The sequence below is a fragment of the Sorghum bicolor genome, chromosome 9 (genome assembly GCF_000003195.3).
Source record: "Sorghum bicolor cultivar BTx623 chromosome 9, Sorghum_bicolor_NCBIv3, whole genome shotgun sequence".
Classification (NCBI taxonomy): domain Eukaryota; kingdom Viridiplantae; phylum Streptophyta; class Magnoliopsida; order Poales; family Poaceae; genus Sorghum; species Sorghum bicolor.
In genome coordinates, this window is record NC_012878.2 from 52,456,088 (window position 1) to 52,482,988 (window position 26,901).

Here is a 26,901-nt window from a genome sequence, read left to right on the forward strand (position 1 = left end):
AATTTGAATTTTTCACAATTTTAGGAGCAAGTATCATATTTTCAACATATTTAAAACACATGAAATAAAGCACATAAAATCGTAATTTGCTCAAGATTGTCATGCTCATGATGCTTATGCTTGATGGAATGCTTATGCATGGCTTTGGTGAGACTAAGTGCATGCTTAACACCTAGGGTGTTACAATCCCAGCCCACTTTCTCTGTTTCTCGTCTCCGCCGCTCCGCCAACTCGCCGTCCTCTCCAAAGAACCCCCAAAAAGGCCAAAACCCTCGTCTTCTCCCACCCACCCCACCGCCGGTCTCCTCTCATCGGACCAAAATGCGGCTCCCGCTCCGCGGCGCCCTCGTCGCCGGTGTATGCTCCCGCCTCCGCCGCGGCCTCTCCACGGCCGCCTCGCGCCCTCAGTGGGCGATCGTCAATGGTACGGGGTTGCTGGTCAACTCGACGTCGCGCCGCGCGACCCTCCAGCTCGCGGAGCACCCGCGCTTCTCCGAGCTTCTCGTCCCCAGCCATCTCATCAATCCCCTGCCCCGCATCAACTCCGACCTCGAGAGCGTGGGCCTCTTCGGCGGCATGGTCTGCGCCACGAGCGGCGACGGCCTCCTCCTCCTCGAGTTCCGCGATGGGCCCGCCACGCCTGCCTTCGCCGCCAAGGTCCGTGCCGCTCGGGAAAGCCAAAGCAGGACGGTCACGGTCAGCGGCAACACGCACGACATAGACCCCGACATCACGCGCTTCGTCTGCAACCCCCTCAGCGGCGAGATATTCCGCCTCCCGGACATCGACGGCACGAAGAAGGTCCGTGGCCATCACGCCAAAGGCATCCTCACCCAATCCGTGCGCGGGCACGGGCCGCCTGACAGGTACGCCGTCGTCGAGCTCAGCATGGAGGGTGAAGGGGATAAAGGGACCTTCGTCATGCGGCGCTTCTTCTCGGAGACAAGGGTATGGGACAAGATGGTGGGTTTGCCTTCACTGCTCCCGCGGCCGCGGCGGATTGACATGGACCTCGAGGTGGTGGCCTTCGCTGGACGGTTGTGGTGGGTCGATGATCTTACCTGGGGCGCAGTCTCCGCCGACCCATTCAGCGAGCAGCCGGAGCTTCGCTTTGTAGAGCTGCCGAGGGCGAGCGTGAGGCCAGTGCCCGGCCCTGGGAAGAACGAAATCCCGGTGCAGGGTATGCACCGGCGCATGGGGGTCAGTGAGGGTAAGCTGCGCTACGTGGAGGTGTCCCAGAGACAGCCTTTTGTGCTTAGCTCGTATGCCCTTGACGACGATGGTGACTGCTGGAGGTTAGAGCACCAGGTTGCTCTTAGCCCACTCTTGGCTGATGCAGGGACACAGGAGGGGACACCGCAGATAGGTGTTATCAATCCACTAAATGCACATGCGTATGTGATCCACAATTATGATGAAAGCTGGAGGTTGAGCACCAGGTGGCTCGTAGCCCACTCTTGGCCAATGCAGGAACACAGGAAGGGACACCGCGAATAGGTGTTATCGATCCACTGAATGCACATGCCGTGTATGTCATCCATAGGAATCGTGCTCTCGTCATAGACATGTACACGAGGAAGGTGCTTGCAAGTTCACTGATGACGGATGTCCCTGCAAATCCAGTAGCAGCAGCATGTTTCTCCTCTTTGCTTAAAGCATGTGTCCTCCCACCATGGCTGGGAACAACCCGTATCCCTTATGCAGGTTATTAATTTTCACTTGCTTTCTCAGATGCATGTTTCTTCCATATATATTGTATTCTAGATCCATAACTTTTCTTTTGCAGTGTGGTCAGAAATGAAATCTCAGTGTATAAATTGGTATTATTACGGTATCCACTACTATTTTGTTCACTATATTTTATTATGTAAGACGTTTACAATGATATGGTATCACTAAATCTGAGAATGCTGCTATGCTATTGGTCAACATCTCAGTTATGTTTGCAGCACAGCTATAATTGAGAATGTAATTATTTGCTAGGTGCTTCCGATTAACTCTATTTCAATCGTCATTCAAGACCTTTGATCAAATCAAATCTATCCACCTCATTCCATAAGTAGTTGAATATTGATCCCAAGGGCTTAGAATAATAGTGATTGGAAAAAAAGGGGTTGGTTTCAGTCAAGTACTTGAAATTTGAAAACTATCTATTATGTTGTCAAAAATACAATGATACCTTTTCTGATGTATGATTGTTCCATTACTTCTATGTTTGATTGAAGGTACTCTTTCAGGCAACATTAAAAGTAAGACCTTGCCAGATGTATTGGTTCGTGTAGACAGGGATGCGGAGAATTGAAGTAAACCAGAAAATACGTCATTTGGTACTTCCTAAGTTAACTCTCATAGGTTAATTCATGATAAGAATACTGCAAACTTGTCTAGTTAGCTTGGCCTCCTGAAATGCACTGGTGTAATTATTTTACAAGCATGTACTCGACCATGACCATTCAATTTGCATGATGGCTATGTCGGTCAAGCATTTTACTCCAATAATGGTTGTTATTTACAGTTTTTGTAGTTGCAAATTGGAATCCCTTGTGTAGGACAACAGGAGGATACTAAAAGTAGTCACTGTGGCATTTTACTCGCTTGTGCAGAATATAGTTGTTATTTGAACTATTAGGCATCATTTGTTACAAAGCTGAAATTATGCTAAGAAAACTACCAAGTATGAAAGCCTAAAAAGTCCCTGTCCTTGTCATCATGATAGGTTATTGTCTTAGCAACTATAAGAGTATAAAACTGAACTAAACTTGGATTGCCTGCTCTTATTGAGGACTTTTCTGGTCATTTCTTTTTTCCCTTAAAATCAATACATAAACATAATGAGTGAAAATAAGCAGAGTATGAACAAATGAAAAATCTATCATTTTCTTGGCAGAGTAATATATGTGATTATAGCATTATACTACATTTCTTTGCTTTCAGTTATACATTATATAGTACAGAACCAATAAAAGACTTACTTTGCCATATCACTCATCCAGATATCCCTAATGTTTATTATTTGCTTTTCAGGTTACTGAAAAATAGCAAGTCAAGGTGTTGAAGTTTCTCTCTTTTTGCAAGGGGATGCATTGGGCAGTGTTGATTTTGGTACAATCAAAATGGGATGCATTCTGGGCTTCTGGCAATGGGTTTATGCTGGCTGAAGTCTGGGCATGGTGGATGCCACATTGAACTTCACTGCCGAGAGTTGTCTGAGTATATTGGGCTCTGCCTCTGCGTAACTCCTAGTAGACCTCTTAAAGGATCATGCTTTTGATCTATCTGCATAACAAGCCAAAAACATGGATGCAGTGTTACTTTTTTACAAGGAGTGGCAATGAGGAACAGCAACATGTTACTTCAGCCTGTGGCCGCTTGTGTGTTGTGTCAATTGTCCATGTCTCCATGAGTCCATGGCACTGGAGTCTTGCTGCCTTTATATTGGTGTTGATCTACTTGTAATTGGCCTATGATGCGAACTGGCTTCATTGTCTGCTTCCTATTTCCTTGACCGAATACTACTCTCCAGTTCCAACTGAATTGTGCTCGCTTCAATACCATGATTTTTTTGTCGTTTCATGCTTGGTCTGGATTCTTGGAGTATTTGCAATTTTCTTAAATTGGAGAGGATTGTGATTGCCTAGGTACCGGTAAATATAACGTACTTGACGCAGCTGTTGGTCCTTTTAAGTGAGTGGATGTTACAAGTCATGGCCATTTATGCCTCTCCAGGCTAAGAACAAAAGCATTTTGGCAGGAAACAGCATGTGACGTGGATCATTAGATGGGAGAAGCACACCGGTGGGCAGCTGCCACCTGGGTGATTAAACATTCAAGAAATGGCAGTCGCGCGGCTGGATCTTTCGAAAAATAAAAAAGTCGCGCGGCTGGATTCGTCCACATCCATTCCCACAACGGAAATGGTCAACTCGCTGTCCTGACATGTGGTCACGTCCATTCTCACAACGGAAACGGTCGACTTGCTGTCCTGACATATGGGCCGCATGAGCAGCCACACGGAACGTGACTCAGGTCCGTCTTCAACGTGTGTAGCCATCGTGTGAAGTGGAGTGAAAGAAGAGGAGAGAGAGAGGACGATTTAGTGCGAACTGAGAGAGCAGTGGGGCTGTTAGGACACCCTTGAGTGATTGCTTTGTCGCACGTGCCATATTTTCTTTCTTCCAAGTTCCAACTCTAGCTAGGCCACCTATGTCTCTAGCATCGTTGAGAATGCTGTTAGCATTTTGGATAATCAGTGGAGGTGAACATAACATAGATTTGGTGTGCTTTCCCGTGGATGCCTTGTAGCATATTAGAGCTGTGCAAACTAAGTCCATGTGCGTTGTTTCTCACAATTGAGAGACCGTGGCATTGTACAAAGAGCCCATTCTATCATTGCTATCAAAGATATGTGGATCAAGCTCTTGTGAACCTTGAAGTATGGCGTGTTTGTTTCCTAAATCATAATTCATGCTTAGTTTGCTTAGAATGGTAGAAGCTGATGAGCATGTGATGGTTTTCTCACTACTCAGTACCAGATTGTTTTAGCTAATGAAAAAATAGAAGCAATGAGCAAAAATATGACTAAGGCCATCTCCAGTGAGAAAACCAATAGAAAAAGTAAAGCGATATATCATCTAATGTGGCATATGGATGAATCAAACTTGGAGGAAGCAAATCATGGGAGAGAGATAAGAATTGACTCATGTGTTGAAGTCGACTACTCTTGATGAATAAAAACGAATTTGTCTCACTTTTGAGCCAAGTTGCCTACCCGTTGTCGTTACTCGTCCGGGACCAGGTTACAGGCAGTGGAGAGAGCCAGAGAGGGCATTAGAGGATATAGGAATATAGGATATAGGGGATTATGGGTGTTGAAAGTCCAATTTGTTCCCAACTAATTGTCCAACTTGCCAAACTATAAATGATAAGGTAGGAAATTTTTACTTATTAATCACCATAATCCATTTACCCGAGCATTATAATTATTATAATCCATATCTGATAATAATAATAATCTTATGCATAATCCAAACTATATATAATAATCGAGTTATGATCCAAACATGCCCTTATTTCAAGTACTCAGAACTTTGTTCAAATAAGGATCTGTTTGGTTCCCTTGCTAAATTTTAGCTAGCTAAAATTATTTTAGCTACTTTTAGGTGACTAATGGAACTAAACTATTTTAGCTCCTTTTAGTCAATGTATTTGGAACTTTAGTTACTAAAGTGACTAAAGTTTAGCTAGCTAAAATTTAGCAAGGGGAACCAAACAAGGCCTAAATCACTCTAAATTAACAAACTTTCTTATGTAAACATCCGTGACTGAATATCTTTTCTTTCTATACAAATCCTATGTCCTAACAACCTCAAACTCCTACAAGCACCGAACCAGCTTGCCGTTCCTACAAAACCCAGCTAATCTAACTCTTCGTGATGTGAGACTGGACGATGTGGTCGGCGAGCGCCTTGTAGGTGGCCTGCGTCGGGTGCACGGAGTCGAAGAACATGAACTGCGCCGGAGACCGGCACTGCGGCAGCTCGCTGGTGCACAGCGCCCCCATCGCCAGCAGACCGTTCCCGCAGCAGCCCTGCCTCGTCTCGGTGAAACCTGCAACGCACGCAGCAAAAATTTGAGTCAGCAGCTGTTCAATCGATCTACCGTACCTCAGCTTGTCAATCTGTTGCCGCTCACCATATTTCTGGGGCTGCGTGACCATGTCCATCAATGGCGTGTACACGTCGACGTACGCAAGCGTGGCGCCGGGGGACGCGGCCTCCAGCTTGGTCAGCATCTGCTGCAGCGCCGCGTTGTACCTCTCCGCGGCCGCGTTCTGGTCGGCGACGCAGCCTCCTCCCGACGCCAGATTGAGACTCCTCGTCACCGGCAGGCACCCCACCGGCGGCAGGCCGGACACCATGAAGTTCCGGGCTCCCAGATTGTACAGGCTCTGGCGGATTATTGTTATTTAAGGCAAATAAACACCATCATTAGCGATCGACCAAATTAAGTTACGTATAGCTAGTCTGGCCATTGATAACTAGATTATTGATCCAATCCAAAACGTACACGTACCTGAAGGTATCCCTGGAGCCTGCCGATGAGGTAGTCACTGTACTGGTCGATGGTGGGGAAGCTGACGGTCCGGAGTGGCAAGATGAAGTAGTTCATGGTGACGTCGTTGGTGCCGGCGGAGACCACGTACAGCGACGTGTTGGCGATCTCGGCGGCCTTGGGCATGCCGATCTTGCCGAGCAGGTCCTGGAAGTCGCCGATCTGCGAGCCGAACGTGTACACCATGGCGGTCTGCGCGGTCAGGTCGTCGAGGCCGGACCCGCCCGACGCGAAGCTGACCCCCGTGGAGGCCTCCGCGAGCGTGAGGCCGCGGTCGCGGTACGCCGGGAGGAGGCCCTTGACACCGAGCGACTCCACGATGTAGTCGGTGATGAGCTTGCCGTCCGAGAACCGGCCCGTGGCCGCGGCCCCCGGGAAGCCGCAGCCGTAGGGCGCGTGGTCCGCGCGCACCAGCGTGGCCTGCAGCCCGTTGTTGTTCCCCGGGTCCAGCGTCGAGTCCCCGAACGCGAACACGGCCGGGATGCCGCTCGTCGTCGTCGGCGCTGCCGCTGCGGTGGCCAGAGTCGTCGAAGCGAGGAGGAGCAAGGCGGCGACGAAGAGCGCGACGGCGGCTGCTGCGGCTGCCAGGGCTCGCGCCATTGCTTCGTGCTGTGCTAGGGTTGGCGTGCTTGGCACCCTAGCTTTGGTATGGTTCGCGGGGCAAAGGCATCGGTGACCTTATATTAGCGTAGTGCATGCATGCGCGGGAGGGGCACGTACGGGGACATGGCACACGGGTCGAAGGTCGGTGTCATTGTGTTGTGCGTTGCGACGTCGGATGGTCGGAGGCTTTGGAGTCCGTCTGACCCAGTAGGAGTCTAGGACAGCGGGAAACGGGCGAGGTGGGGGTCAGGTTAAGTGACCAGCATCCGCACGTTCTCAATTTCCTCTGTTTTTCTGGGTAGTCTTGGCCTCTTGGATGAATTTGGTGTTAAGGTCAGTCTCAATGCATGTTTAATGAGAGTGTTATGTATATTAATTAGGGTGCCACACACAAGCAAAATTGCTGACTTGACAGAGCCATTAATTTAATGAAGAAGTTTCATCAGATGAGAGAGGAATTTCATCCTCATATGGCTCGGTTATCTAATTTATAGTTTGGTAACTAACTATGCATTAAGACTGAGAACTTAGAACTTCGGCTCTATCTGTAAGTTTGGAGTAATGAAACCGGTCTCCGAAGTGGCCTGCCCGGGTAAGATTGATCGCGCAAGAGTGAGGTCTTGTTTAGTTTGCAAAAATTTTTGGTTCGGGACACTGTAACATTTTCGTTTGTTCGTGGCAAATATTGTCTAATTATAGACTAATTAGGTTCAAAAGATTCATCTCACAATTTACCGACAAACTGTATAATTTGTTTTTGTTTTTGATTATATTTAATGCTTCATGCATGTGCTGCAAGATTCGATGTGACGAGGAATCTTGAAAAATTTTGAATTTTTAGGTGAACTAAACAAGTCTGAAAAGCAGTGCACGAAAGTTTTGGCTTGTTGCACAACCAAGGAGTCTTGCTAACGCAGAACGCACGCGTGCAGATGAATTCCTTTGATCTCTCATCCAGTTATGTCAAATTTTGCATTATACCCACATAAATCTTGTACAAACACCTAGGGATTCTGATGAAGAAGGTCGTTAGTAAGTAAGCCATGACTACAAGTACTACTCAATGATTTATTACAAGAAAGAAAAACTATTAAATAACTGATATATTGACAAAAAATTAGGGCACGTTTCTTCATTGTCCTCCAGGACCCAATCATCAAATTTCAAATCAAACACGACAAAAATCACCAGTCAGCCGACGCGCGGAGCCATAAGCCAATAACCATCTCCCTTTTGTCCTCGACTCCTCGTCCCGGCTCAACGAGACCGCGACCGGGACAGCGACCCGCGCCACGCGGCCCCGCGCACCCGAGAATCCAGTAGGCACCGTATCGCCCCGAGAGCATATGCCCGTCCGCCCCTCGGCCTTTCGCTGTCACGGTGTGCTCCTCTTATCCCCTCCGCGCCGCGGCTCCCCCTCCCGCTCTCGCCTCTACGGCTCTAACCGCCGGCCCGCCCGCTCGGCGCCTCGGCTCCCTCCCCAGTCCCCACTGCCGCACCTCCAAAAACCATGGCCTCTCGCGCGCCCACCCCTCCTGCTCCTCCCAACCTCCGCCTCCACGCCGCGTCCCTCCTCTCGCCGCGCCTCCCACTCCCGCACACGCGCGCCCCGCGCTGCCCGCGCGGCGGTCGGAGCCGCCTCCTCTCCGCGCTGCCGTCGCCGTCCCCCTCGCCGGCCTCGCGCTCGCAGGGCGTCTCCACCGCGCCGATCGAGCGGCAACCACCGGGACCCGCGCCCGCGCCCGCGCCTCCCCCAGCTCAGCCGCACCGGGACCCGGCGATCGCCGCGGAGGTCGCGCGCCTCTCCGCCGCCCGCGAGAGGCTCCGCGCGGCGCGCACGCTCCGCGACAAGCTCCGCGCGCTCGACGCAGAGCCTCGCGTCGCGGCGTTCTTCGGCAAGGACTCGAGCCGCGGGGTGTTGGGCGCGCTCGAGCCCCGCGAGGTGCTCCTGCTGAAATGCCTCGTCGCGGCAGGACAGGAGCACGTGCTCGGATATGAGCTCGACTGGTACGGCGGCGACGGCCGTCACGAGCACCACCACCGCAACGGCGGGGTGAGTGGTGGGAGTGCCCTGCGGGATGCACTGTATAGCCTGGCCGGTTTGGTCGGGAAGTGGACATCCGAGGGAGTGGTGGGTGGCGAGAAGGGGAGCGAGGAAATGGAAGTACTCCCTAGACTGCTCAAGTTCCTCGACAGCATCGAGGAGTTCTACGACTGCATTGGAGGCATCATCGGGTGAGCATTGCTTGCTTGTATGTGGGGGACATAGTAAGCAACGAAGTAGCACAAGTTGCCAAATTTGATACGTGCTGGAATCAGAAGTTAGTTAGTAACTGAAAAGGTCCAAAGTAGTACTAGTGAACATTGACGAGCTATTTTCTTTTTGGAACAAAAACAACATTTATGAGTTATGGCATCATATTTAAAATGCAGCCATACAGGAAGGTAAGTTGGGTCTTGTTTTGAAACTACAGGCCTTCCAACACATCTGGTTAGCATTAACTGGATGGCCCTAAGGATTAATTGGTAGCATTGGGTCGTTTAACTAGTTCAATATTATCTCAGCCCCCTTGCTTTGAAATCCAGGTCACTTCAATCAGATGGTTCTGGGTCAACCCAATGACCCAACACAAACAAGACATGCATCCCTAGTCCTAACTTATCCCCTTAAGCCATTTTGTTTATCTGGTTGTTAATCTGTTATATCTACAAGATTACGAATACTATTGACGTTCTTTACTTCCTTTATCCACTTCAGCTATCAAATTATGGTATTGGAGCTCCTTTCATCCTCTAAGGATCACATGCACCGACCAAGCAAAGACAAGTTTGTTGATTTCCATGTTCCCAGTGGACTTAATTTATTGGAGGATAAAGAATATGCATCTCAAGCAGCTCTGTGGGGAATCGAGGTTATTTTGTATACCACATTATCTGAAATTGACGATAAGGATATCGATATTTTGTTATTGTTCTTATTTCAAGTGCAAATTACATTGAATAATGTTGCACATTAAATAGGGCATCTGTATTCTATTATAAGGTACAAACTGAAATATGATCTTTTCTAGGGTTTGCCAGAACTAGGTGAAATTTATCCAATTGGTGGTGCGGGTGATCGTCTTGGTCTAGTGGACTCAGATACTGGTGAATCCCTTCCTGCTGCGTTGCTCCCTTACTGTGGGAGATCTCTGTTGGAAGGGTTGATACGGGATCTACAGGTACTTTGTTGTGCATATGAAGTTTCTCTTTGCATGTAGTTTCTTTTTTTACTGACTTATGGTGTCTACATACAGTAGTAAATTGATGTTTCTTTGCATATAGTTTCCTCTACTGTAACACCTGTTTTCACACACTTTGGTCATGCCCCCTTAACAAATGGATAGCAATGTAGCAGCTAGTTTTTTTTTTAAAAATTTCTTTTTGGTTGTGTAAGTGCCATGTTATTTTTGGACTAGTTATACATTTGTAAAGGCTTAAAATAGTTATAAAGCTCTATAGCCTGCTATTGTATAATAATGTGAGGCGCTACTTTGTTTGATAGGCTAGAGAGTTTCTTCACTTCAAGATCTTTGGAGGTCAATGTATAACCCCAGTTGCAATCATGACAAGTTCTGTGAAGGATAATCATGAACATATAACTGCAATATGTGAAAGACTTGATTGGTTTGGTAGAGGCCGTGACAATTTCCGGTTGTTCGAACAGGTATATAACCAGAGACTTATATAATATATCCATCCATTAGAGTGTTCTTTTGTTGTCTGTAGAATCGCAGTTTGATCATCCTGCCCACAAGTTTTATGAAGCTCTAACTAAATTTCTTCAATGGTATCTGTAGCCTTTGGTACCTGTAGTAAACGCCGAGGATGGTAAATGGTTAATCAGCAAATCACTTTTCCCTGTTGGTAAACCTGGTGGTCATGGTGCTATTTGGAAACTTGCATACGATAGAGGTGTACTCCAATGGTTACGAAGTTGTGGCAGAAAAGGTGCAACTGTACGCCAAGTCAGGTTGTCTGGCAAATGATCTTTTTATTTTTATTTTTTTTGGGTGTCAATCAACAAAACATTTTGACGGGATATAACTGTGGATTCTGTTTGTTATTTTCAGCAATGTTGTTGCTGCAACTGATTTGACCATGATGGCATTGGCAGGAATAGGCCTTCGATGCAATAAGGTAAAATAAAAAGGCATTAAGTACTATCCAATTCTGAGGTGGCTCCCATTTGTCGCTGATACAAGTCATTATATAATGTCTATTTTTGCACCATCAAGTTGGTAGTCTGTTGTTTGAAACTCTTTGAGTCGACATCACGATTTCAGAAATTAGGTTTTGCATCTTGTGAGCGAAGACCGGGGGCTACTGAAGGAGTGAATGTCCTTATTGAGAAACAAAGTCTTGAGGGACTATGGTCATATGGCATCAATTGTATTGAGTACACTGAGTTTGAAAAGTACGGCATCCCAGAACCTACAGTAATTACCGGCAGGTAATAATTTTTTTGGGTCGTTCTCAACTGCATAAAAATCATGCAGTCTTCAAATCGGAATGAAAGTATGTGCATACTCTTATAGGGTGGGTGTGTTGAGGGGGGGATGGTTTTGTTGCTTTTCCAATGATCATAGTTTTAGAACATTGTGTTCTGTGCTTCCTACCTCTTTCAAAGAATACCTGCTTTGGTTCAGTTAGTTTGACTGGATGCAGAGAGCCAGCGATGTATTTAAGATCGGTATTTTTCTCTATATAGATTACAGTTCAATATTGGCAATATCTTATCAATTAGTTTATCATATATGTTTCTTTAAATTTAGTTCGCAGGTTAGCTTTCCAGCAAATACAAACATTCTCTATGTTGATCTACAAGCAGTAGAGGAAGTTGGATCTCGCAAAAATGCTAGTTGCTTACCAGGGATGGTGCTGAATTTGAAAAAGGCAGTATCGTACGTCAACCATCTGGGCTTTGAGTGTAGGTACTTCCTTTCCAGTAATTCACCTTAAACTTCCTATTTTATTATATGCCCACTGGCAACCCTTGAGTTTTTTATACTAGATGCTTAGGGTTAGGCTTATCACACAATAATTTCTGAAGCTAGCATGGCTATTCATTAACATGTTGCCACATCAGTTATTTATGTATAGAAGACTTGTCTTATCAGATTAGCCTAAACTCATTGTGTATTGCTTTGTGGTTGATGTAAGTTGGCAAAGTAAACCTGCAAGTAACTGCACTGAGGTGGCTATGGATTATTTCTAGTGGATTCTAGATAATAGATAGGTCCCTAAACATGAAAAGCATTCAAACTGGACCATGTTCTTAACACATTCTATAATCCTGTATCACCTGGCAAGGTGAGGCAAGCGGAGCAAGGCAACATGAGTGGAGGAAGAAAACAAAACACACCTTACAACACTACAATCAGAATCACGTTTTGGAATAGTTCAGTCTGTCAGATCTCCCATGAAAGTAGAGCGTTTTGTTAGTTTACCTTGCTTCCCTTCTATCCTTCTTCTCCAGATCCTACATATGCGCTCAGCTGCTCAGGCATGCGGTGGAGATCAGATCCTGGCCAGTTCCTGCATCTATTCGAGCCACCGCATGAATTTGAGTTTGTGATGTCGATTTGAGGGGGGAGCAGCACCGATTTGGACTTGAGTTTCACTGGCTGAGAGCAGCTTATTTACGCTTGTGCAGATTGGTTTGATGGGTAGCAGCAGATTGCTATCCGTCTATCCTTCTGCTGCCATGCAGCAAGTCTTTTTTGAGGTTTGTGGAACAAGAAACTTGATCCCAGTGTCAACTCCATGACCTAGCGATGTGGAGGTCAACCTGCATCACGAGGTGCCGGATTCAAGCAAGGAAGCTCGATTTCAACTATAAGCTGCTTGGTTTTTACCACAAGTTGCTTTATAAGCGCTGCAAGTTCATTAATCTGGTGGGAAGGAATTGATTCAGCAGGGATTGTCGCTCTCCAATGGATGCAGAGGAGCTTGTTCAGAGAGTAACAATGCCAGCAAAGCCAACCTTGCCTGCGCTGGAGAGCAAATTTGGCTCAGCAGCATGGGCATGAAAATCCTTGCCAGGTTGAGCTAGATTGCAGGGCAAAGCCAGTTTGGAGCTTACTGCCAAACACATAGCCTTGGCATGCTCTTTATTTATGATTACATTGTGCTGAGTATTGACAACATAATTGCTTCCATAAAATATTGACTCAACATGTAGGTGGGTATAAATTGGCAGATGCATTTTTTTTTTTGAAAACACAGGAGAGCTGCGTTTCATTGTATTAGAGAGAAAAAAGGAGGGTCCCCATTCAACCCCTTCATCTCATACGGGGACTGGATATGAGAGTCAGGGATCCAAACTAAAAAATTATGCCTAAAAGAAAACATAAAACACCAAGACTTGACCACACCTAAGGAATTACGAATTAGGCGACCCTTCCAAGGCTCAAACCTTGCAGTTTCTATTGTTTATTCCTTTTAAGTCATTTATTATGATTCTACTGCTTATTATTTTCATTTTTTTTCTTTTTAACAGTGCTGCTGGAGGCAGGCTAGAGTGCACAATGCAAAACATTGCAGATAATTTTATGAACACTTATAACTACAGATGCAGCAAAGGAATAGAAAGTATGTAGGTAGTTAACATTTTGTTAACTGATTTATTATTTTTTCTGTGCAACTATTTATTCACTTCATTGTGTTGAGTTTTAGCTATTTCATATTTAACAGGTGAGCTTAACACTTTCATTGTATACAATGAACGGAAAAGAGTCACTTCATCAGCTAAAAGGAAGCTGAAATCAGAAGACAGATCATTGCACCAGGTTAGTATTTTTACCCTGTGTTCCAATTCGCATGCCAATTAGTACAGAACAGCAGATTAATGCACAGTTATTAGGACCGGACGGGACCGGCGGTCCGACCGGAAAAAACCGAAACTGGAGCCTCCGCTAGTTCAGTCCAAGTAAAAGGTTACCCGTGCAATCTAACTGGGGAAAACTAGATGAGCTGCTGGTTTTCAGAGAAACCAGTGAAAACCGGTGGCAAGAAGCCGCTCTGGCCGATGCAGGCATCCATGCGCATGTGAGGTGTGCCACTATGTGCACAGAATGGGGGAAATGGGAGGAAATATGAGCAAAAATAGGCTGGGGGAGGGTTCAAACACACGACCTTTGGTTCAAGAGGGGGGTTCCTCACCACTATGATATGAAGTTGGTTTGTGACAGGAACGAAATATTAGTATTATTAAACCGTATTGAACCGACGGTTCAACCAATTAGACCAATCAAACCGTGAACTAAGAGCTTTGCCGGTCCAATGTCCGGTCCGGTCCTAATAACTACTCCCTTTATTCCAATTTATAGGCCATTTTGGCTTTTCTATAATACACAGCTTTTACTATGTATCTAGATATATTGTATATATAGGTGCACAGCAAAAGATATGTACCTAGAAAAGCTAAAACAACCTGTAATTTGGGACAGTATGGATTAATGATGCTGGCCTTCTACCTGTCCTTAGTATATACAATAATTCTTTTGTGGACATCCCTGTGTTTATGTACATTTTATAAACCAACAACCAATGAATCACACAAACTTGGATTTTTTCATACAAACTGTAAAAGTAAAATTATCTTGTGTTGTTAGTCATTTTGTGTTCCTGAGTTTTGTGTTTGGTAGGTCAGCAATCAGCAACGTGTAGCGCCAAATAAGCTGCCTGATATGCTGATGTTGACATGAATGAGTTTGGTGGCCCCAGTGGGTCTGCCAGGCCTTCTTTCCTTAATGGAGTGGCATTAGTTCTGCACCTACAGTTGGATAGCTCAGCCCATTCTTTTACAGAGATAAAACTGCTTACTCGCTTAATTTCTTTTGGAGACAAGGTGTGTTGATAATATCATGATAATATTGATATATAAGTATATAACATCTTTTCTGAAACTAATACATCTGTATGTAGTATATTGTTAAATCTTATGTTATAGAACATGTATTTGTAACTTAGTAGCTGAAATTATTTCTGACTCATGTTTCAAAATATACACTTTGTTTGATCAACAGACTCCAGAGGGTTCACTCCTTGACATTATGCGTAATGCTCATGACCTCCTTTCTAGTTGCAGCATAGATATTCCCATGGTAAGTGTACTTCGGTACCTTGTCTGTCTGTGAATTTATTTCACATTTGGCATGAGTCAGCCTTCCATGTGATATTACCTATACGCATTTGCTGGACTATCTTTTCTCATAATTTTTTTTAAGTATTTTTAGTCATGATGAAGCGCTTTTCTTTTAATTTATTTAAAACATTTCCAAACATCAGGTTAAAGACAACAGCGAGTATTTGCATTCTGGACCACCATTTCTCATATTTCTTCATCCTGCTTTAGGCCCATTTTGGGATATCATACGACAAAAGGTATGCTTTGTATGCATTTGATGGGTAAACATGATATCTGTATCTTTCTTCTCTGCATTATTAGATAACTTATTCTACCTGAGATATGTCTTTGAGCTGCAACTGGCCAAGCAAGATTCAAAAGGGCAGAGTTATTTTCCTTTACACAAGGTTGTCCACAAAAAAATTATCCCCCATGAACATTGAGCATAACAAAACCTATCATTCGTCAGTTCTTGACACATGCCATGATATACTCTTTGATCTGCATTTAGCTCACATATACAAAAGGATTCTGTCAAAAATGAACAATCTGTTGTTTGGGACAGTACACATTATACTGCAATATCCCAATACAGCCTAAGCACCTTTCACTGTTGCCTAATGTGATATAATGGCATGTTCCTTATATCTTATATGCATAAAATGTTACGTTGAGCTTGAGCATGTTGTGCATGAAATATATGAACTGTTGTAGATGTTTGTAGAAGATGGGTCGATTGCAGCACAAGAAACCTGAAATTGAATGAAAGACTAATTGCTTGTGTCATGTTAAAAAGAAAAAAAAATAAATGCTGTAGAATTACCATTACAAACATTCTGTGAGATGGGAAAGCTGGTTCTTGCTCCATACTGCCCTGTGTAGTGTGGAAGATCCTCTATGGACTCTTATGCTCAGTTGCAGTAATTAGCTTCTTACATTCTAAACACTGTCTATATCTTTCGTTCTATTCTTTGCCTTGTCTACTTTTGGTGGTCACCAAAATTTCTCCATGCAGTTCGTAGGTGGCTCTATTTCTAAAGGTTCAGAGTTGCAAATAGAGGTGGCTGAGTTTCTATGGAAAGATGTTGAGGTAACAATTTAAAAGATAATTTTGCATGTACTTTGCCTGTTTGTACAAACTAAGTTTGTTATGTTAAATTCTTATAGCTGGATGGAAGCCTTATTATTGTAGCTGACAACATCATGGGTTCAACCAAGAAGAACAAAAATGGTGAACATATACTGCATTATGGTTCCAGGTTGTTACCTACTTTTAAACACATGATTGCTATAAACATCTATCGAGTAAGTATGGAACTCTAATGCCACGTTTGTTGAAAGGTGTGGGAGATGCGGACTGCAAAGTGTTAAAATTGTGAATGAAGGGATCAATTGGACTTCTCCCAATAATGTCTATTGGAAGCATGATGTTGAGAGATCAGAATCTTTAAAGATTATTCTTCATGGAAATGCAGAATTTGAGGCAAAAGATGTAGTCTTGAAGGTGTAATTATTAATAATCAGCACAATTGTCTTAATATGTTGTTCTTTGTCTTACTTTTTATTTCCTTGTTTTATTAGGGTAACCATGTATTTGAAGTTCCCAATGGTCATAGAATGTGCATCATTCAGGACAGAGCAGACAGAGCAGGTTTGTTAATTGGCGGTAGCCTATGATTCTTTCTATGGTCTTTTTAATTCATTTACTAGTTGATGAGTGAGTGAACATTTTAGATTTTACTTCGCACGTTGTGATACTTGCTGGCCTCCAGCCCCCCACTAGATATAGCCATATAGGTCAATTATCCATTCTAATTACAAATGCGTGTTCTGAAGTTTGAATCATTTTATTCCTGCTGTTATGTGCAATGGATATTACTTGGTCAAATTTCTCATAGTAATAACTAGATTTCAGAAATTCATGCACTGTATATTCATGTTATCAGAAATTCATAGTAATAACTAGATATAGCCATATAGGTCAATTATTTCTCATAGTAAAAATAAAATTTTTTTGGGTTGAAAGTTCACTTCCATCTTTACTCCCCCACCCCATTATTATGCCATGCATCCAATGTTCCTGATGAATGAATTCCTTCTTGTACAACAGGTTTTGTTGTTAAATTGGATCTTATACGCGATGAACTGATGGACAGTGGAACCTGGCATTGGAAGTATGACGTTGATGGTGTCCATGTAAAGTTGAACATGGTAGAACTATAAGGGGTATCAACTATAGATTCTTGATTCATTGATTTCTGGCCAGCTTAATTTTATTGAGGGCACACCTGACGTTGGTTGACTTTAGTCCAGATTGTAGGAGATGACATGTTGTAAAGATAAGGGGGCTTTGTTTTTGTACGGTACATCTGAACTATTCTCTTCATTGAAGAGGTGATGATGTACAAGAATAGATATTTTTTTCAAATATGAGGAGAATGCTTGTTCTCTGAAGTTATCAAAGAACATTGGTCTTGTTTGCTTCCATCATTGTTGTATTCCTAGTCAGTTTGTGGGTGTCAGACTGTCAGCGGCACCCAGTTACAGCTTCTTAGTAGATTTCAGGTATGTCAGAATTGCCTCTGTTAGTAAAATGCTAATCTGTAAATTATATTACCTTCTGGATGTTTCAACCATTTTGGTGCTTTTCAGGAATTCTTTTGTTTTTGCTGCAGCATTGTAATCGATCTGGAGCATTGGTGATGAAACCTAGCTCTTCACAGGTAAGGGGAACTACGTACTGTACAAAATAGTCAGGTCTGAGGTACCTGAATATGTGTTAACACTTAACAAAGTTAGGAAGCTCAACATGGTGTTGACAGTTGAGTTTTATTGACACAGGTTTGTGTTTTGTCTGCATGTCAATGTTGTTTTGAATTGAATAGCATAGTCAAATCACTTTTGCAGATTCTCCTTGAATCACTGTTCAAAGATGCTGATTTTATTTGAGAAACAAAATTGGTTTTCCAAAATGTATTCTTTGAATGAATGGCAAGTCATATTAGATTACTTAAAGAGTGTTGCTGACTTACTTAACAAAAATGCTAAACCATTCTATTTGATTTAGTAAATTGGTTTGCACCATCTTCAAAAAATAAAAAAGGTATTCACTTGATTTATCAGATCCTCTACCAATGGCTGAGATATCAATTTGCAATTGTGCATTTTATAACATACAAACCAGGTTGTTGTCTGAGCTATTCGTTGTTTGTTGTAAGGTTGGACAGCTGACCACCTTGTGAAAAGAGGACTTCCTCACCCGTCTGTTTGTCCCATATGTGATCAGGCTGATAAAACAATACAGCATACTCTGGTTGCTAGGCAGGTTTGGACAGCTATCTTTCATGTGATGGGATTGCTTCCCCTTGTCGCAGCTAGAGGACTCTCGTTTTTCTAGCTGGTGTTGCAAAACTGTTCCAAAAGAGCAAAAAAAATGGTCTGAATTCACTCTTGCTTGGGAGTTGTGGAAACATAGGAATGCATGTATTTTTGAGGGTGCTCGTCCTTGTGCCCAAAGAGTTTCTTAGCTGTAGTTTCTGAGAATGTATGTTGTGGTGTTGAGCTGTAGCTAAGGCCTCTGCAATAGCTTCTTTTTCCCCAAAAACCAAAAACTTTTCAAGATTCTCCGTCACATCAAATCTTGCGGCACATGCATAGAGCATTAAATATAGTTGAAAATAAAAACTAATTGCACAGTTTAACTGTAAATCGCGAGACGAATTTTTTAAGCCTAGTTACTTCATGATTGGACAATGTTTGTCAAATAAAAACGAAAGTGCTACAGTGTCAAAATCAAAAAATCTGGGGCGAGTCTTGTTTTTGTTTACTTCGGGGAGCAGGCTCTGCCTCTCCTCCGTTGTTGTTGTTCTCTTCTTAATGAAATGACATGCAGCCCTCCCGAGTCATTCGAAAGAGAAAAACATTTGCTGTGAGATCCACATTTTCATAGTATTAGTTGGTCAATTTGTACATCAATTTTGGTGTGCTCTAAGTTCAGAAAACCTGGTCTGTGTTTGTATGGCGTTTCATCTTTGCTGCGGCTGTGGAGCAACAAACGTGTTACCAGCACTGCAGATGGTTTCCATTTGACTGTTAATTTAACTCCATTCCAGCAATTGGAAGGTTGCTTTTCTGTAGTTTTATTAAGCTTACATGACTTTTAAAGGAGATATTTCGCATTATTTGTTATTCACCCACAAGTAATGCCAAATATAACAGTATTTAGTGCAACCTAGCCCTAAGGTTTAGTTGGTTGACTTGATGCATAGTTAGTTCATGGGATAGCCGCCGTATTAATCTAGTACTACCTGTTACCCAGATACTAAGCTAAAGCAGTGACATTGTCCACTAGATTCACCTTGCCAGATCCAGGAGGAAAGCTTGAAATTGATTACTTTATTATGGCCCCAGAAGAAGTTTATCTCAACTTGGTGACTCAATGATTCATCAGTGTTACATGATGGTGGACATGTCTCCCAGCAGTTGAGCTCCAGTGAGTATTTCCAGTGCACCTGTGTGCTTTGGGATCTGCATTTGCATAGTTGCATGTAGAACAGTACTAATAATACTTCATAAATACTAGTTATTATGATACTGGTTGCTCTGGTCTCCACCTGCTTGCCACAGCATGCATTCATGTGCTTCAACACTTCCTGCAAGCATAGATGATTGGAATTGGATATCAAGTTGTTTTTAGAAAATTCTTTGGTGATGATAAATTAGAGAGCTAGTAGCATTTAGCACTGTACCAGTTGAGATTAGCAACCACCCGGGTTCTTCAACACGGTCATTTCCTTACACGGTTCTTATTGTATAATAATGCTGTTTCTGAGCTACTAGGTCTGTTGTCTAATGTTGTTCCGAGCTATTAATTGTGCTGTAAGATCCACATTTTCATTTTGGCATGTTCTGCTTTGTTCAAAAATATGTATAGGGTTATCTTGCTCCAACATTTGGAGCTACTCACGGGGCCTTGTTAGGGCCACAGATGGTTTCCATTTGAGGTCTTGTTTGGATGTTGTCGGATTCACCTCAATCCACATGTGTTGGAGTGGATTAGGGTGGAATTTAGTTCAAGTTCCACTCCAATCCACCACAACACATGTGGATTGATGCGAATCCGACTACATCCAAACAAGGCCTGAATGTTATCCCATCAATTCGAAGTTTGTTTTTCTGTAGCTTTACCAGACGTTTTTAGGAGATATATGGCATTACTCGTGATTTGTTGTTTTACATTTATGATGATTGCTAATGCAACCAAGGAGGTTCAGTTGGTTGATTGGATGCATAATTTAATTACACGGTATCACTTGTATGAATCTACTCCGGCGGATGGATTGCCTGTTCCCCAGATTCACCTTTTCCGATCCAGGAAGCAAGCCTCAGATGGATTGCCAGAACCAGGAGTTCTTTATTGCGGTACCCGGATGAAGTTTATCTCAACTTGTTGGTTTCATTACTCAGCAATGCTACATGATGGTGGACATGTCTCCCAGCATTTTAGCTCCGGACCTCCGGTGAGTGTCCCGGTGTACCTGGTCGCTTTGAGGGATCTTCTCTTACATAGTTTAATGTAGATTAAAACAATAAGGATTAATAAATCATTATTTCGAAACTGGTCGCTCTAGTCTTCGGCTGTTTGCCACATCATGCAATCAGATGCTTCACCTGTTTCAACTTGCAAGTATAGAGGACTGGCGACTTGGAGTTGGATAGTCAAATTGTGGTTAGAAAATTCTATGGGGCCTGGGGGTTATTATAAACTAGAGATGGGGCAGTTAAGACACCCATTGCGATTAATGACCACGCAGGTTGTTCACCACGGTCACTTCCTTACAAGGTGGTGTTTATTGGAGTACCCCATTTCGTGGGGCACTGGAGTCTGGGCACGATTAAAATGGTCACGCTCTGAGGGCATCCACCACCATCCAGTTTGTAGCCGGTTTCATATAGGCTGCTGACCTTGCGATCAACCCGGTGGGCAGAGCTGCCAATGGATACGGATGGAGTCGTCAGTCGAGGATGTCTTGAGTGCATACGAGCGCAACAAAATCTTATACACAGGCGTTGTTTGGTTACAAAATTTTCAAGATTTCCCGTCACATCGAATTTTACGAAACGTGCACAGAACATTAAATATAATTAATTGTATAATTTGCTTATAATTTATGAAACGAATCTTTTGAACCTAGTTAGTCTATTGTTGAATAATAATTGACAAATACAAACAAAAATGCTATAGTAGCAAAATTCAAAAAAAAAAAAACTAATCAAGGCCACAACTCACTGGGCCGTTTTGGCTGACATGAACCCGGCCATGTGTAATCTATTTCCGTGTAACTGCGTAGGCTTTTCGGCTTTAGTATTCCGTACAATAGTTCATTGCCCAATTCTGTAGAAGTGTAGATCAACGGTACTCGTCGTTGTCAACAGCGACTCGACAAGTATACACAAGGAAAGCAGCAGATTCCGAGAAGGTGCGGTTGATCAACACTTCTGGTGCATATTGCAGGTATATGAAGTCTGCAAACTCCATCAGCCGCATCCGCATGACCAATGAGCCCATTTCATTGTCTGTACCTTGCATACTCCACGTTCCTTCCGTTTTAGGTTTCATTCGTCCACTTGAATCTCCTCAACTAACACGCACACAAAATGACAAGATGGCCATATTATACCAAAACGATTCAAGTCGTGATATGGAATGGAACGGCTAATGCTCTTGTCATCTTCAGAACCGCCGGCGTGTCTCTAGCGGGAGAAGGGAAAGAATGGAAAAGCGCTCTACGCAACGCGCCGCATGCCAGCCGTGGTCCCATTCGTGGCTGCCGGGTTGACCTTCCTGTCTGGGTCTCTCTTCGTCTCGCAATCCAATTGGTCGCTCCCTTCATGCCGATCACGAACTCCCCGCGTTGGTTAACCTGCAAATTAATCGCAGATCAACACGAACCAGCTATTTAATCACCCATATAAAGTCCTACTAGTCGCATCGTATTAAACGCGCGCGCGCGAACACTAGCATAGCCAGAGCAGCTAGCCACCACCGAACCGCGTCCCGTCCCCGCACGGAGCGAGCTCGATGGCGGCGTCGGGTGGCGCGTACGCGGCGCAGCTCCCGGCGGTGCCGGAGTGGCTGAACAAGGGCGACAACGCGTGGCAGCTGACGGCGGCGACGCTGGTGGGCATCCAGTCCATGCCGGGCCTGGTGGTGCTGTACGGCAGCATCGTGAAGAAGAAGTGGGCGGTGAACTCGGCCTTCATGGCGCTCTACGCCTACGCGTCGTCGCTGCTGGTGTGGGTGCTGGTGGGGTTCCGCATGGCGTTCGGGGAGCGGCTGCTCCCGTTCTGGGGCAAGGCCGGCGTGGCGCTCTCCCAGAGCTACCTCATCGGCCGGGCGTCGCTGTCGGCCACCGCGCACGAGGGCACGCCCCGCACCGAGCCGCTGTACCCGGAGGCGACGCTGGTGCTGTTCCAGTTCGAGTTCGCCGCCATCACGCTCGTGCTCCTGGCGGGGTCCGTGCTGGGCCGCATGAACATCAAGGCCTGGATGGCCTTCACCCCGCTCTGGCTCATCTTCTCCTACACCGTCGGCGCGTTCAGCCTCTGGGGCGGCGGATTCCTCTACCACTGGGGCGTCATCGACTACTCCGGCGGATACGTCATCCACCTCTCCTCCGGCGTCGCCGGCTTCACCGCCGCCTACTGGGTACGTCCGTTACCTGCGCCTCTGCCTGTCTGACTTCCGTTCTGATCGATCCCCAGTTCCCCACGTCGTCACCGGAATGGTGACGTCACTCTATTCCGGGCCACCTGCGGCGAGGTCAGGTCACTGTTCCGGTTCCGGCGGCTCGGGTCGGGTTTGGGTAACGTGTTAGGTAGGTGTGGACGGTATAGACACAGTACTGTATTCATTTGACACAGCAGGGCAGACAGTGTGGATTCACAATAATAGAATCATCGATCAACAGCGTGTCTAGATTCAGTTATCTTGGAAGAAATTAATGCGTCCGGTTGCAGACCTTTTTTTTTTTCCTGCACCTTTTGACAACCACATGACACTACCATGCATGTTGCTGATGGCTGCACACCGAAAAGGCCAAGAACTTTAACCCCAAGGAACATGTGAACAAGCTGGGTAGGATAGGATAGCCTCTCCGTCGTCTGCTTGGCGGTGGCTGTAGCCGCCGAGGCCGACGGACGGCGCGGACCGGCGGTACGCCTCCCATGGCCATGGCCGACTCGACGAAAGTTGCTGATGTTGATGCTTGGGGTCCTCAAGTCTCAGTCGTTGCGTCATCTTGCAATGGCAAGAACGCGAGGGCAAGCTAGGAAGAGCGACCGGACTGGCTGATGATGACGGCCGTTGGTTTTGGTTTTGTGTTGCCGACAGGTGGGCCCGAGGCTGAAGAGCGACCGGGAGCGCTTCTCCCCGAACAACATCCTGCTGATGATCGCCGGCGGCGGGCTGCTGTGGATGGGCTGGGCCGGCTTCAACGGCGGCGCGCCCTACGCCGCCAACATCGCGGCGTCCGTGGCCGTGCTCAACACCAACGTCTCCGCCGCCACCAGCCTCCTCACCTGGACCTGCCTCGACGTCATCTTCTTCAGCAAGCCGTCCGTCATCGGCGCCGTCCAGGGCATGATGACGGGCCTCGTCTGCATCACCCCCGGAGCAGGTAATAGCTCTCTCTCTCTCTCCCGTACGCCTTTTCCCCCCTCCCCCCCCCCCCTCTCCGTACATCCCAGAAAAACTTCACATTCCACGGGTCGCTCTCGCGTGCGCCGAGACGACATTCTGCTGATTGGGCTTCATCAGTCGTCTGGGTTGTTGGAACATGCGGCGTTTGCCTGTATTATGCATTTTATGCCTAAAATCAGGTTTCATTTCAACGTCAAGCGATCAGAACGGATGAGAAAAAACTAATGCGGAGTCAAAAGAGGACGGCGGAAAACGGGCAAGAGGCAGCCAATCGCGGGCATGTCAGGCTCCAACGAGGGCGGTTTGCTACCTTTTGCTGCTCCAAGAGCCACGTTCTCGGCGCCGCGCCTCACTAGCCGCCGCGTTACTACTTTATACTACGCGCGCCCGATCGCGACATGGTTAGACGCCCGGGAAATCGCTAAAATTTCCGTGTGCATGCGCATGTGTGTGTGCAGGGCTGGTGCAGACGTGGGCGGCGGTGATCATGGGCGTGTTCGCGGGCAGCGTGCCGTGGTTCACCATGATGATCCTGCACAAGAAGTCGGCGCTGCTGATGAAGGTGGACGACACGCTGGCGGTCTTCCACACGCACGCCGTGGCGGGCCTGCTGGGCGGCGTCCTGACGGGGCTGCTGGCCACGCCGGAGCTGCTGGAGATCGAGTCACCCGTGCCTGGACTCCGCGGCGCGTTCTACGGCGGCGGGGCCAGGCAGCTCGGGAAGCAGCTGGCCGGGGCCGCCTTCGTGGTGGCGTGGAACGTCGTGGTCACGTCGCTCATCCTGCTCGCCATCGGCCTCGTGGTGCCGCTGAGGATGCCCGACGACCAGCTCATGATCGGCGACGACGCCGCGCACGGGGAGGAGGCGTACGCGCTCTGGGGCGACGGCGAGAAGTTCGACGCCACCAGGCACCACGACGCGGCCAGGGGCGGCGGCGGCGGTGGCATGATGGATAGGGATGGGTCGGCGGATCAGCGGATGTCAGGCATGGGAGCCAGGGGCGTCACCATTCAGCTGTAGGCGGGCGGGAGGACACGGCGTTTTAGCAGACATTTTTTTTTCTTGTTTTTTTTGTGAGAAAAGAGCGGAGTTCCATGTACCATATTTGGGCCACCGGCCCAGCGCGTGTTGTTCCCGATTACCAGCGTAAATGGGCCATAACACGGTCGAACTTCCCGTCACCGCGGCAAACCTTTGCATATCGTCAATGCGACCCGGACGCCGTGGTTCATGAATCATGAATAGCAGTCAGCACCAACGTCAATTTCTCGAGGGTGAGGGGGTAACCACGCAAAGATATACCCACACGACTCTGGTCACAATAAGCCCGTGTAAAGTTCCCTTTTTATTCGATCAAAATTACAAGGTTGCCACACAAATACAAAGCACACCACACCACACCAACAGAGATGTGAGGAACCATGGTGGTGTTAGTTGGAAACGACTCCTTGGAACACGGCGACCAGCTCGGTTTCTTCCAGCACGTGACCCTGGATGGCCTCCAGAAGCTTATCCCTGGTCACCTGAAATTCGATCACAAACCAACAAGTCTATACTTAGCACGCTCCCAACAAAATTTTAGCATCAAACATTCGTACACGTACGCGCGAAAACGTGCAGTAGTACCTTGTTGCCAAGGTGCAACTCGTCGTCGAGCGCGTAGAGCTTGAACTGGATGCGGTGGCCGTGGGAGGGCGGCACGGGGCCGCGCCACCCGGGCTGCTTCCAGTCGTTGATTCCCTCCTGCAAGCCGCCGTACTCGCGCGGTGGGGCGGCGGCGCCCTGCTCCCTGCCGGAGAACCCCTCGGGGAGGCCCTTGGTGGTGGGCGGGATGTTGGCGACCACCCAGTGCGTCCACGGCACGGCGGGGTCGGCGTCGATGTCCTGCGCCAGCAGCGCCAGCGACCGCGTGCCCTCGGGCACGCCGTACCACTCCAGCGGCGGCGACATGTCCTTCTTCGCGCCCTGCCCCTCCGCCGAGTACTGCCGCGTCAGCCGCCCGCCGTGCGCCGCGATCGGGTGCGACACCAGCCTCAGGCCGCCCTCCTGCGCCATGGCGTGGCCGCCGCTCGATCTGATGCTCCTGCTGGCCGGTGGTGCCGCCCGCGACTGCGATGCGCCGCTTGCTTTGCTTCTTTTTGCCGATCGAGTGTTCTAGCTAGCTAGTTCCCTCGAGCTTGTGTGTGAGGACGGAAGCCGGTGGCGTCAAGTGAGAGGCTGAAATAAAGTGGGCAGCGGCGCTCGGCGGACGCGTGTCCCGGCGACGAGGGGGGACGTGGAGTCGGCGCTGGAGTCGTGTCGTGTTTTCCGGATATAGGAGAGCGTACGGGGCCGTGCGCCGGCCATGAGAACGTTCGAGAAACTTACAGCTCAAGCATCGATTACCGCTAGAGAGCTGGCTTACGGCGGTGTTCGTAATTGTGAAGTGCTAAACTCGTCGAGAGGGTTCGACCGACCGTTCGAGTAGGCGAGCTTGACGCTCTTGAGGGTTTTTTTTTTTTGGGGGGGGGTGGGGGGGGGGGGGCGCGGAGCGAACTCTGGAAAAAGGCTGCAAGATTCGATCTGTCTTCTAAGAGCCAAACTTTTACCTGGGCCGTATCCGGGCTTTTCTTAATGAAACAGTTCAGATGTACTCGGGCTTGTCGCGTTCCAGTCGACCCAAATAAATCTAGCCCCAAAAGACTCTCCCAGCGCGCGATCCATTTGCGGAAACGGAGAACGGAGCTTTCCCTGCAACGGCTTCTTCCAGAGAAAAAACCGGGTACCCGCACCGCAACGCTTCCCTTGTGAACTTAGCGCATCAGAATCAAGAATAGAGGTACTCACCTGATTCAATTCCTTCTTATAGTGCCATAGTATATGAATTTGAGGATATTTCCTCAAAAAGTTGAATTGAAGGATACTATAATTCCAAATTAGTTCAGTCTCTATGCATATCGATCTAGTTAAACACTGGGTGAAATCAGAAAAAACATCAAAAACATTTTCAAACCAGATACCTCACCTCGCCCCCTCCATTTTCCATGAGCTAAGTTGACACCACATCCTCCCAGTGAATCCAAATGAAAATCCCAATCTCAAAAGTAATTCTAATATGTTGGAGGAGGCCAAATCACTAGAAAAGAAAATTAGAGCGGAAATCATCGGGCATAATCTTGTGATCTAAAATTAGGTGTTATATCCTTTAGAAATACACTAGGCATCCATTACCATTGTTTTTTTTTGTAATATGTGGGTCCTTTTTTCTAAACTATCGACAGGGTCAATTTTTTAATTAACAATCGGCAAGGCTCCGAACTGATAGCTTTTTATCCA

The 26,901-nt window shown here is 46.5% G+C and overlaps 5 protein-coding genes across 8 annotated transcripts; 3 read left to right on the forward strand and 2 right to left on the reverse strand.

The window, feature by feature from the left end:
- Positions 299-3,571, forward strand: LOC8072564. 3 transcript variants are annotated; one of them, XM_021448256.1, is made up of 3 exons: positions 299-1,704; positions 2,226-2,327; positions 3,025-3,571. In XM_021448256.1, exon 1 carries the CDS (start codon positions 322-324, stop codon positions 1,495-1,497), a length of 1,176 nt encoding a protein of 391 aa, XP_021303931.1. In that variant the 5' UTR covers positions 299-321; the 3' UTR covers positions 1,498-1,704; positions 2,226-2,327; positions 3,025-3,571. The 3 variants fall into 3 exon arrangements, with proteins under 3 accessions (XP_021303931.1, XP_021303932.1, XP_021303930.1); XM_021448257.1 differs by having other exon boundaries at positions 2,238-2,327; XM_021448255.1 differs by having other exon boundaries at positions 299-2,327.
- Positions 5,420-6,755, reverse strand: LOC8072565 (GDSL esterase/lipase At2g31550). The gene is made up of 3 exons (XM_021446989.1): positions 6,073-6,755; positions 5,692-5,947; positions 5,420-5,607 (listed from the first exon to the last, which is right to left on the reverse strand). Exons 1-3 carry the CDS (start codon positions 6,709-6,711, stop codon positions 5,420-5,422), a joined length of 1,083 nt encoding a protein of 360 aa, XP_021302664.1. The 5' UTR covers positions 6,712-6,755.
- Positions 8,135-17,520, forward strand: LOC8061795 (UTP--glucose-1-phosphate uridylyltransferase 3, chloroplastic). Of its 2 annotated transcripts, XM_021447833.1 has the most exons (17): positions 8,135-8,949; positions 9,473-9,626; positions 9,786-9,935; positions 10,259-10,420; positions 10,554-10,726; positions 10,827-10,893; positions 11,040-11,206; positions 11,529-11,687; positions 13,256-13,347; positions 13,450-13,544; positions 14,784-14,861; positions 15,046-15,141; positions 15,900-15,974; positions 16,052-16,143; positions 16,226-16,388; positions 16,466-16,535; positions 16,995-17,520. In XM_021447833.1, the coding sequence occupies exons 1-17, from the start codon at positions 8,225-8,227 to the stop codon at positions 17,105-17,107; spliced, it is 2,631 nt and encodes an 876-aa protein (XP_021303508.1). In that variant the 5' UTR covers positions 8,135-8,224; the 3' UTR covers positions 17,108-17,520. The 2 variants fall into 2 exon arrangements, with proteins under 2 accessions (XP_021303508.1, XP_021303509.1); XM_021447834.1 differs by lacking the exon at positions 10,259-10,420.
- LOC8072566 (ammonium transporter 2 member 1) lies at positions 21,710-24,767 on the forward strand. The gene is made up of 3 exons (XM_002439894.2): positions 21,710-22,592; positions 23,277-23,562; positions 24,044-24,767. Exons 1-3 carry the CDS (start codon positions 21,966-21,968, stop codon positions 24,604-24,606), a joined length of 1,476 nt encoding a protein of 491 aa, XP_002439939.1. The 5' UTR covers positions 21,710-21,965; the 3' UTR covers positions 24,607-24,767.
- Positions 24,900-25,957, reverse strand: LOC8073071 (UPF0098 protein CPn_0877/CP_0992/CPj0877/CpB0906). Its single transcript, XM_002441199.2, has 2 exons — positions 25,213-25,957; positions 24,900-25,109 (listed from the first exon to the last, which is right to left on the reverse strand). The coding sequence occupies exons 1-2, from the start codon at positions 25,639-25,641 to the stop codon at positions 25,017-25,019; spliced, it is 522 nt and encodes a 173-aa protein (XP_002441244.1). The 5' UTR covers positions 25,642-25,957; the 3' UTR covers positions 24,900-25,016.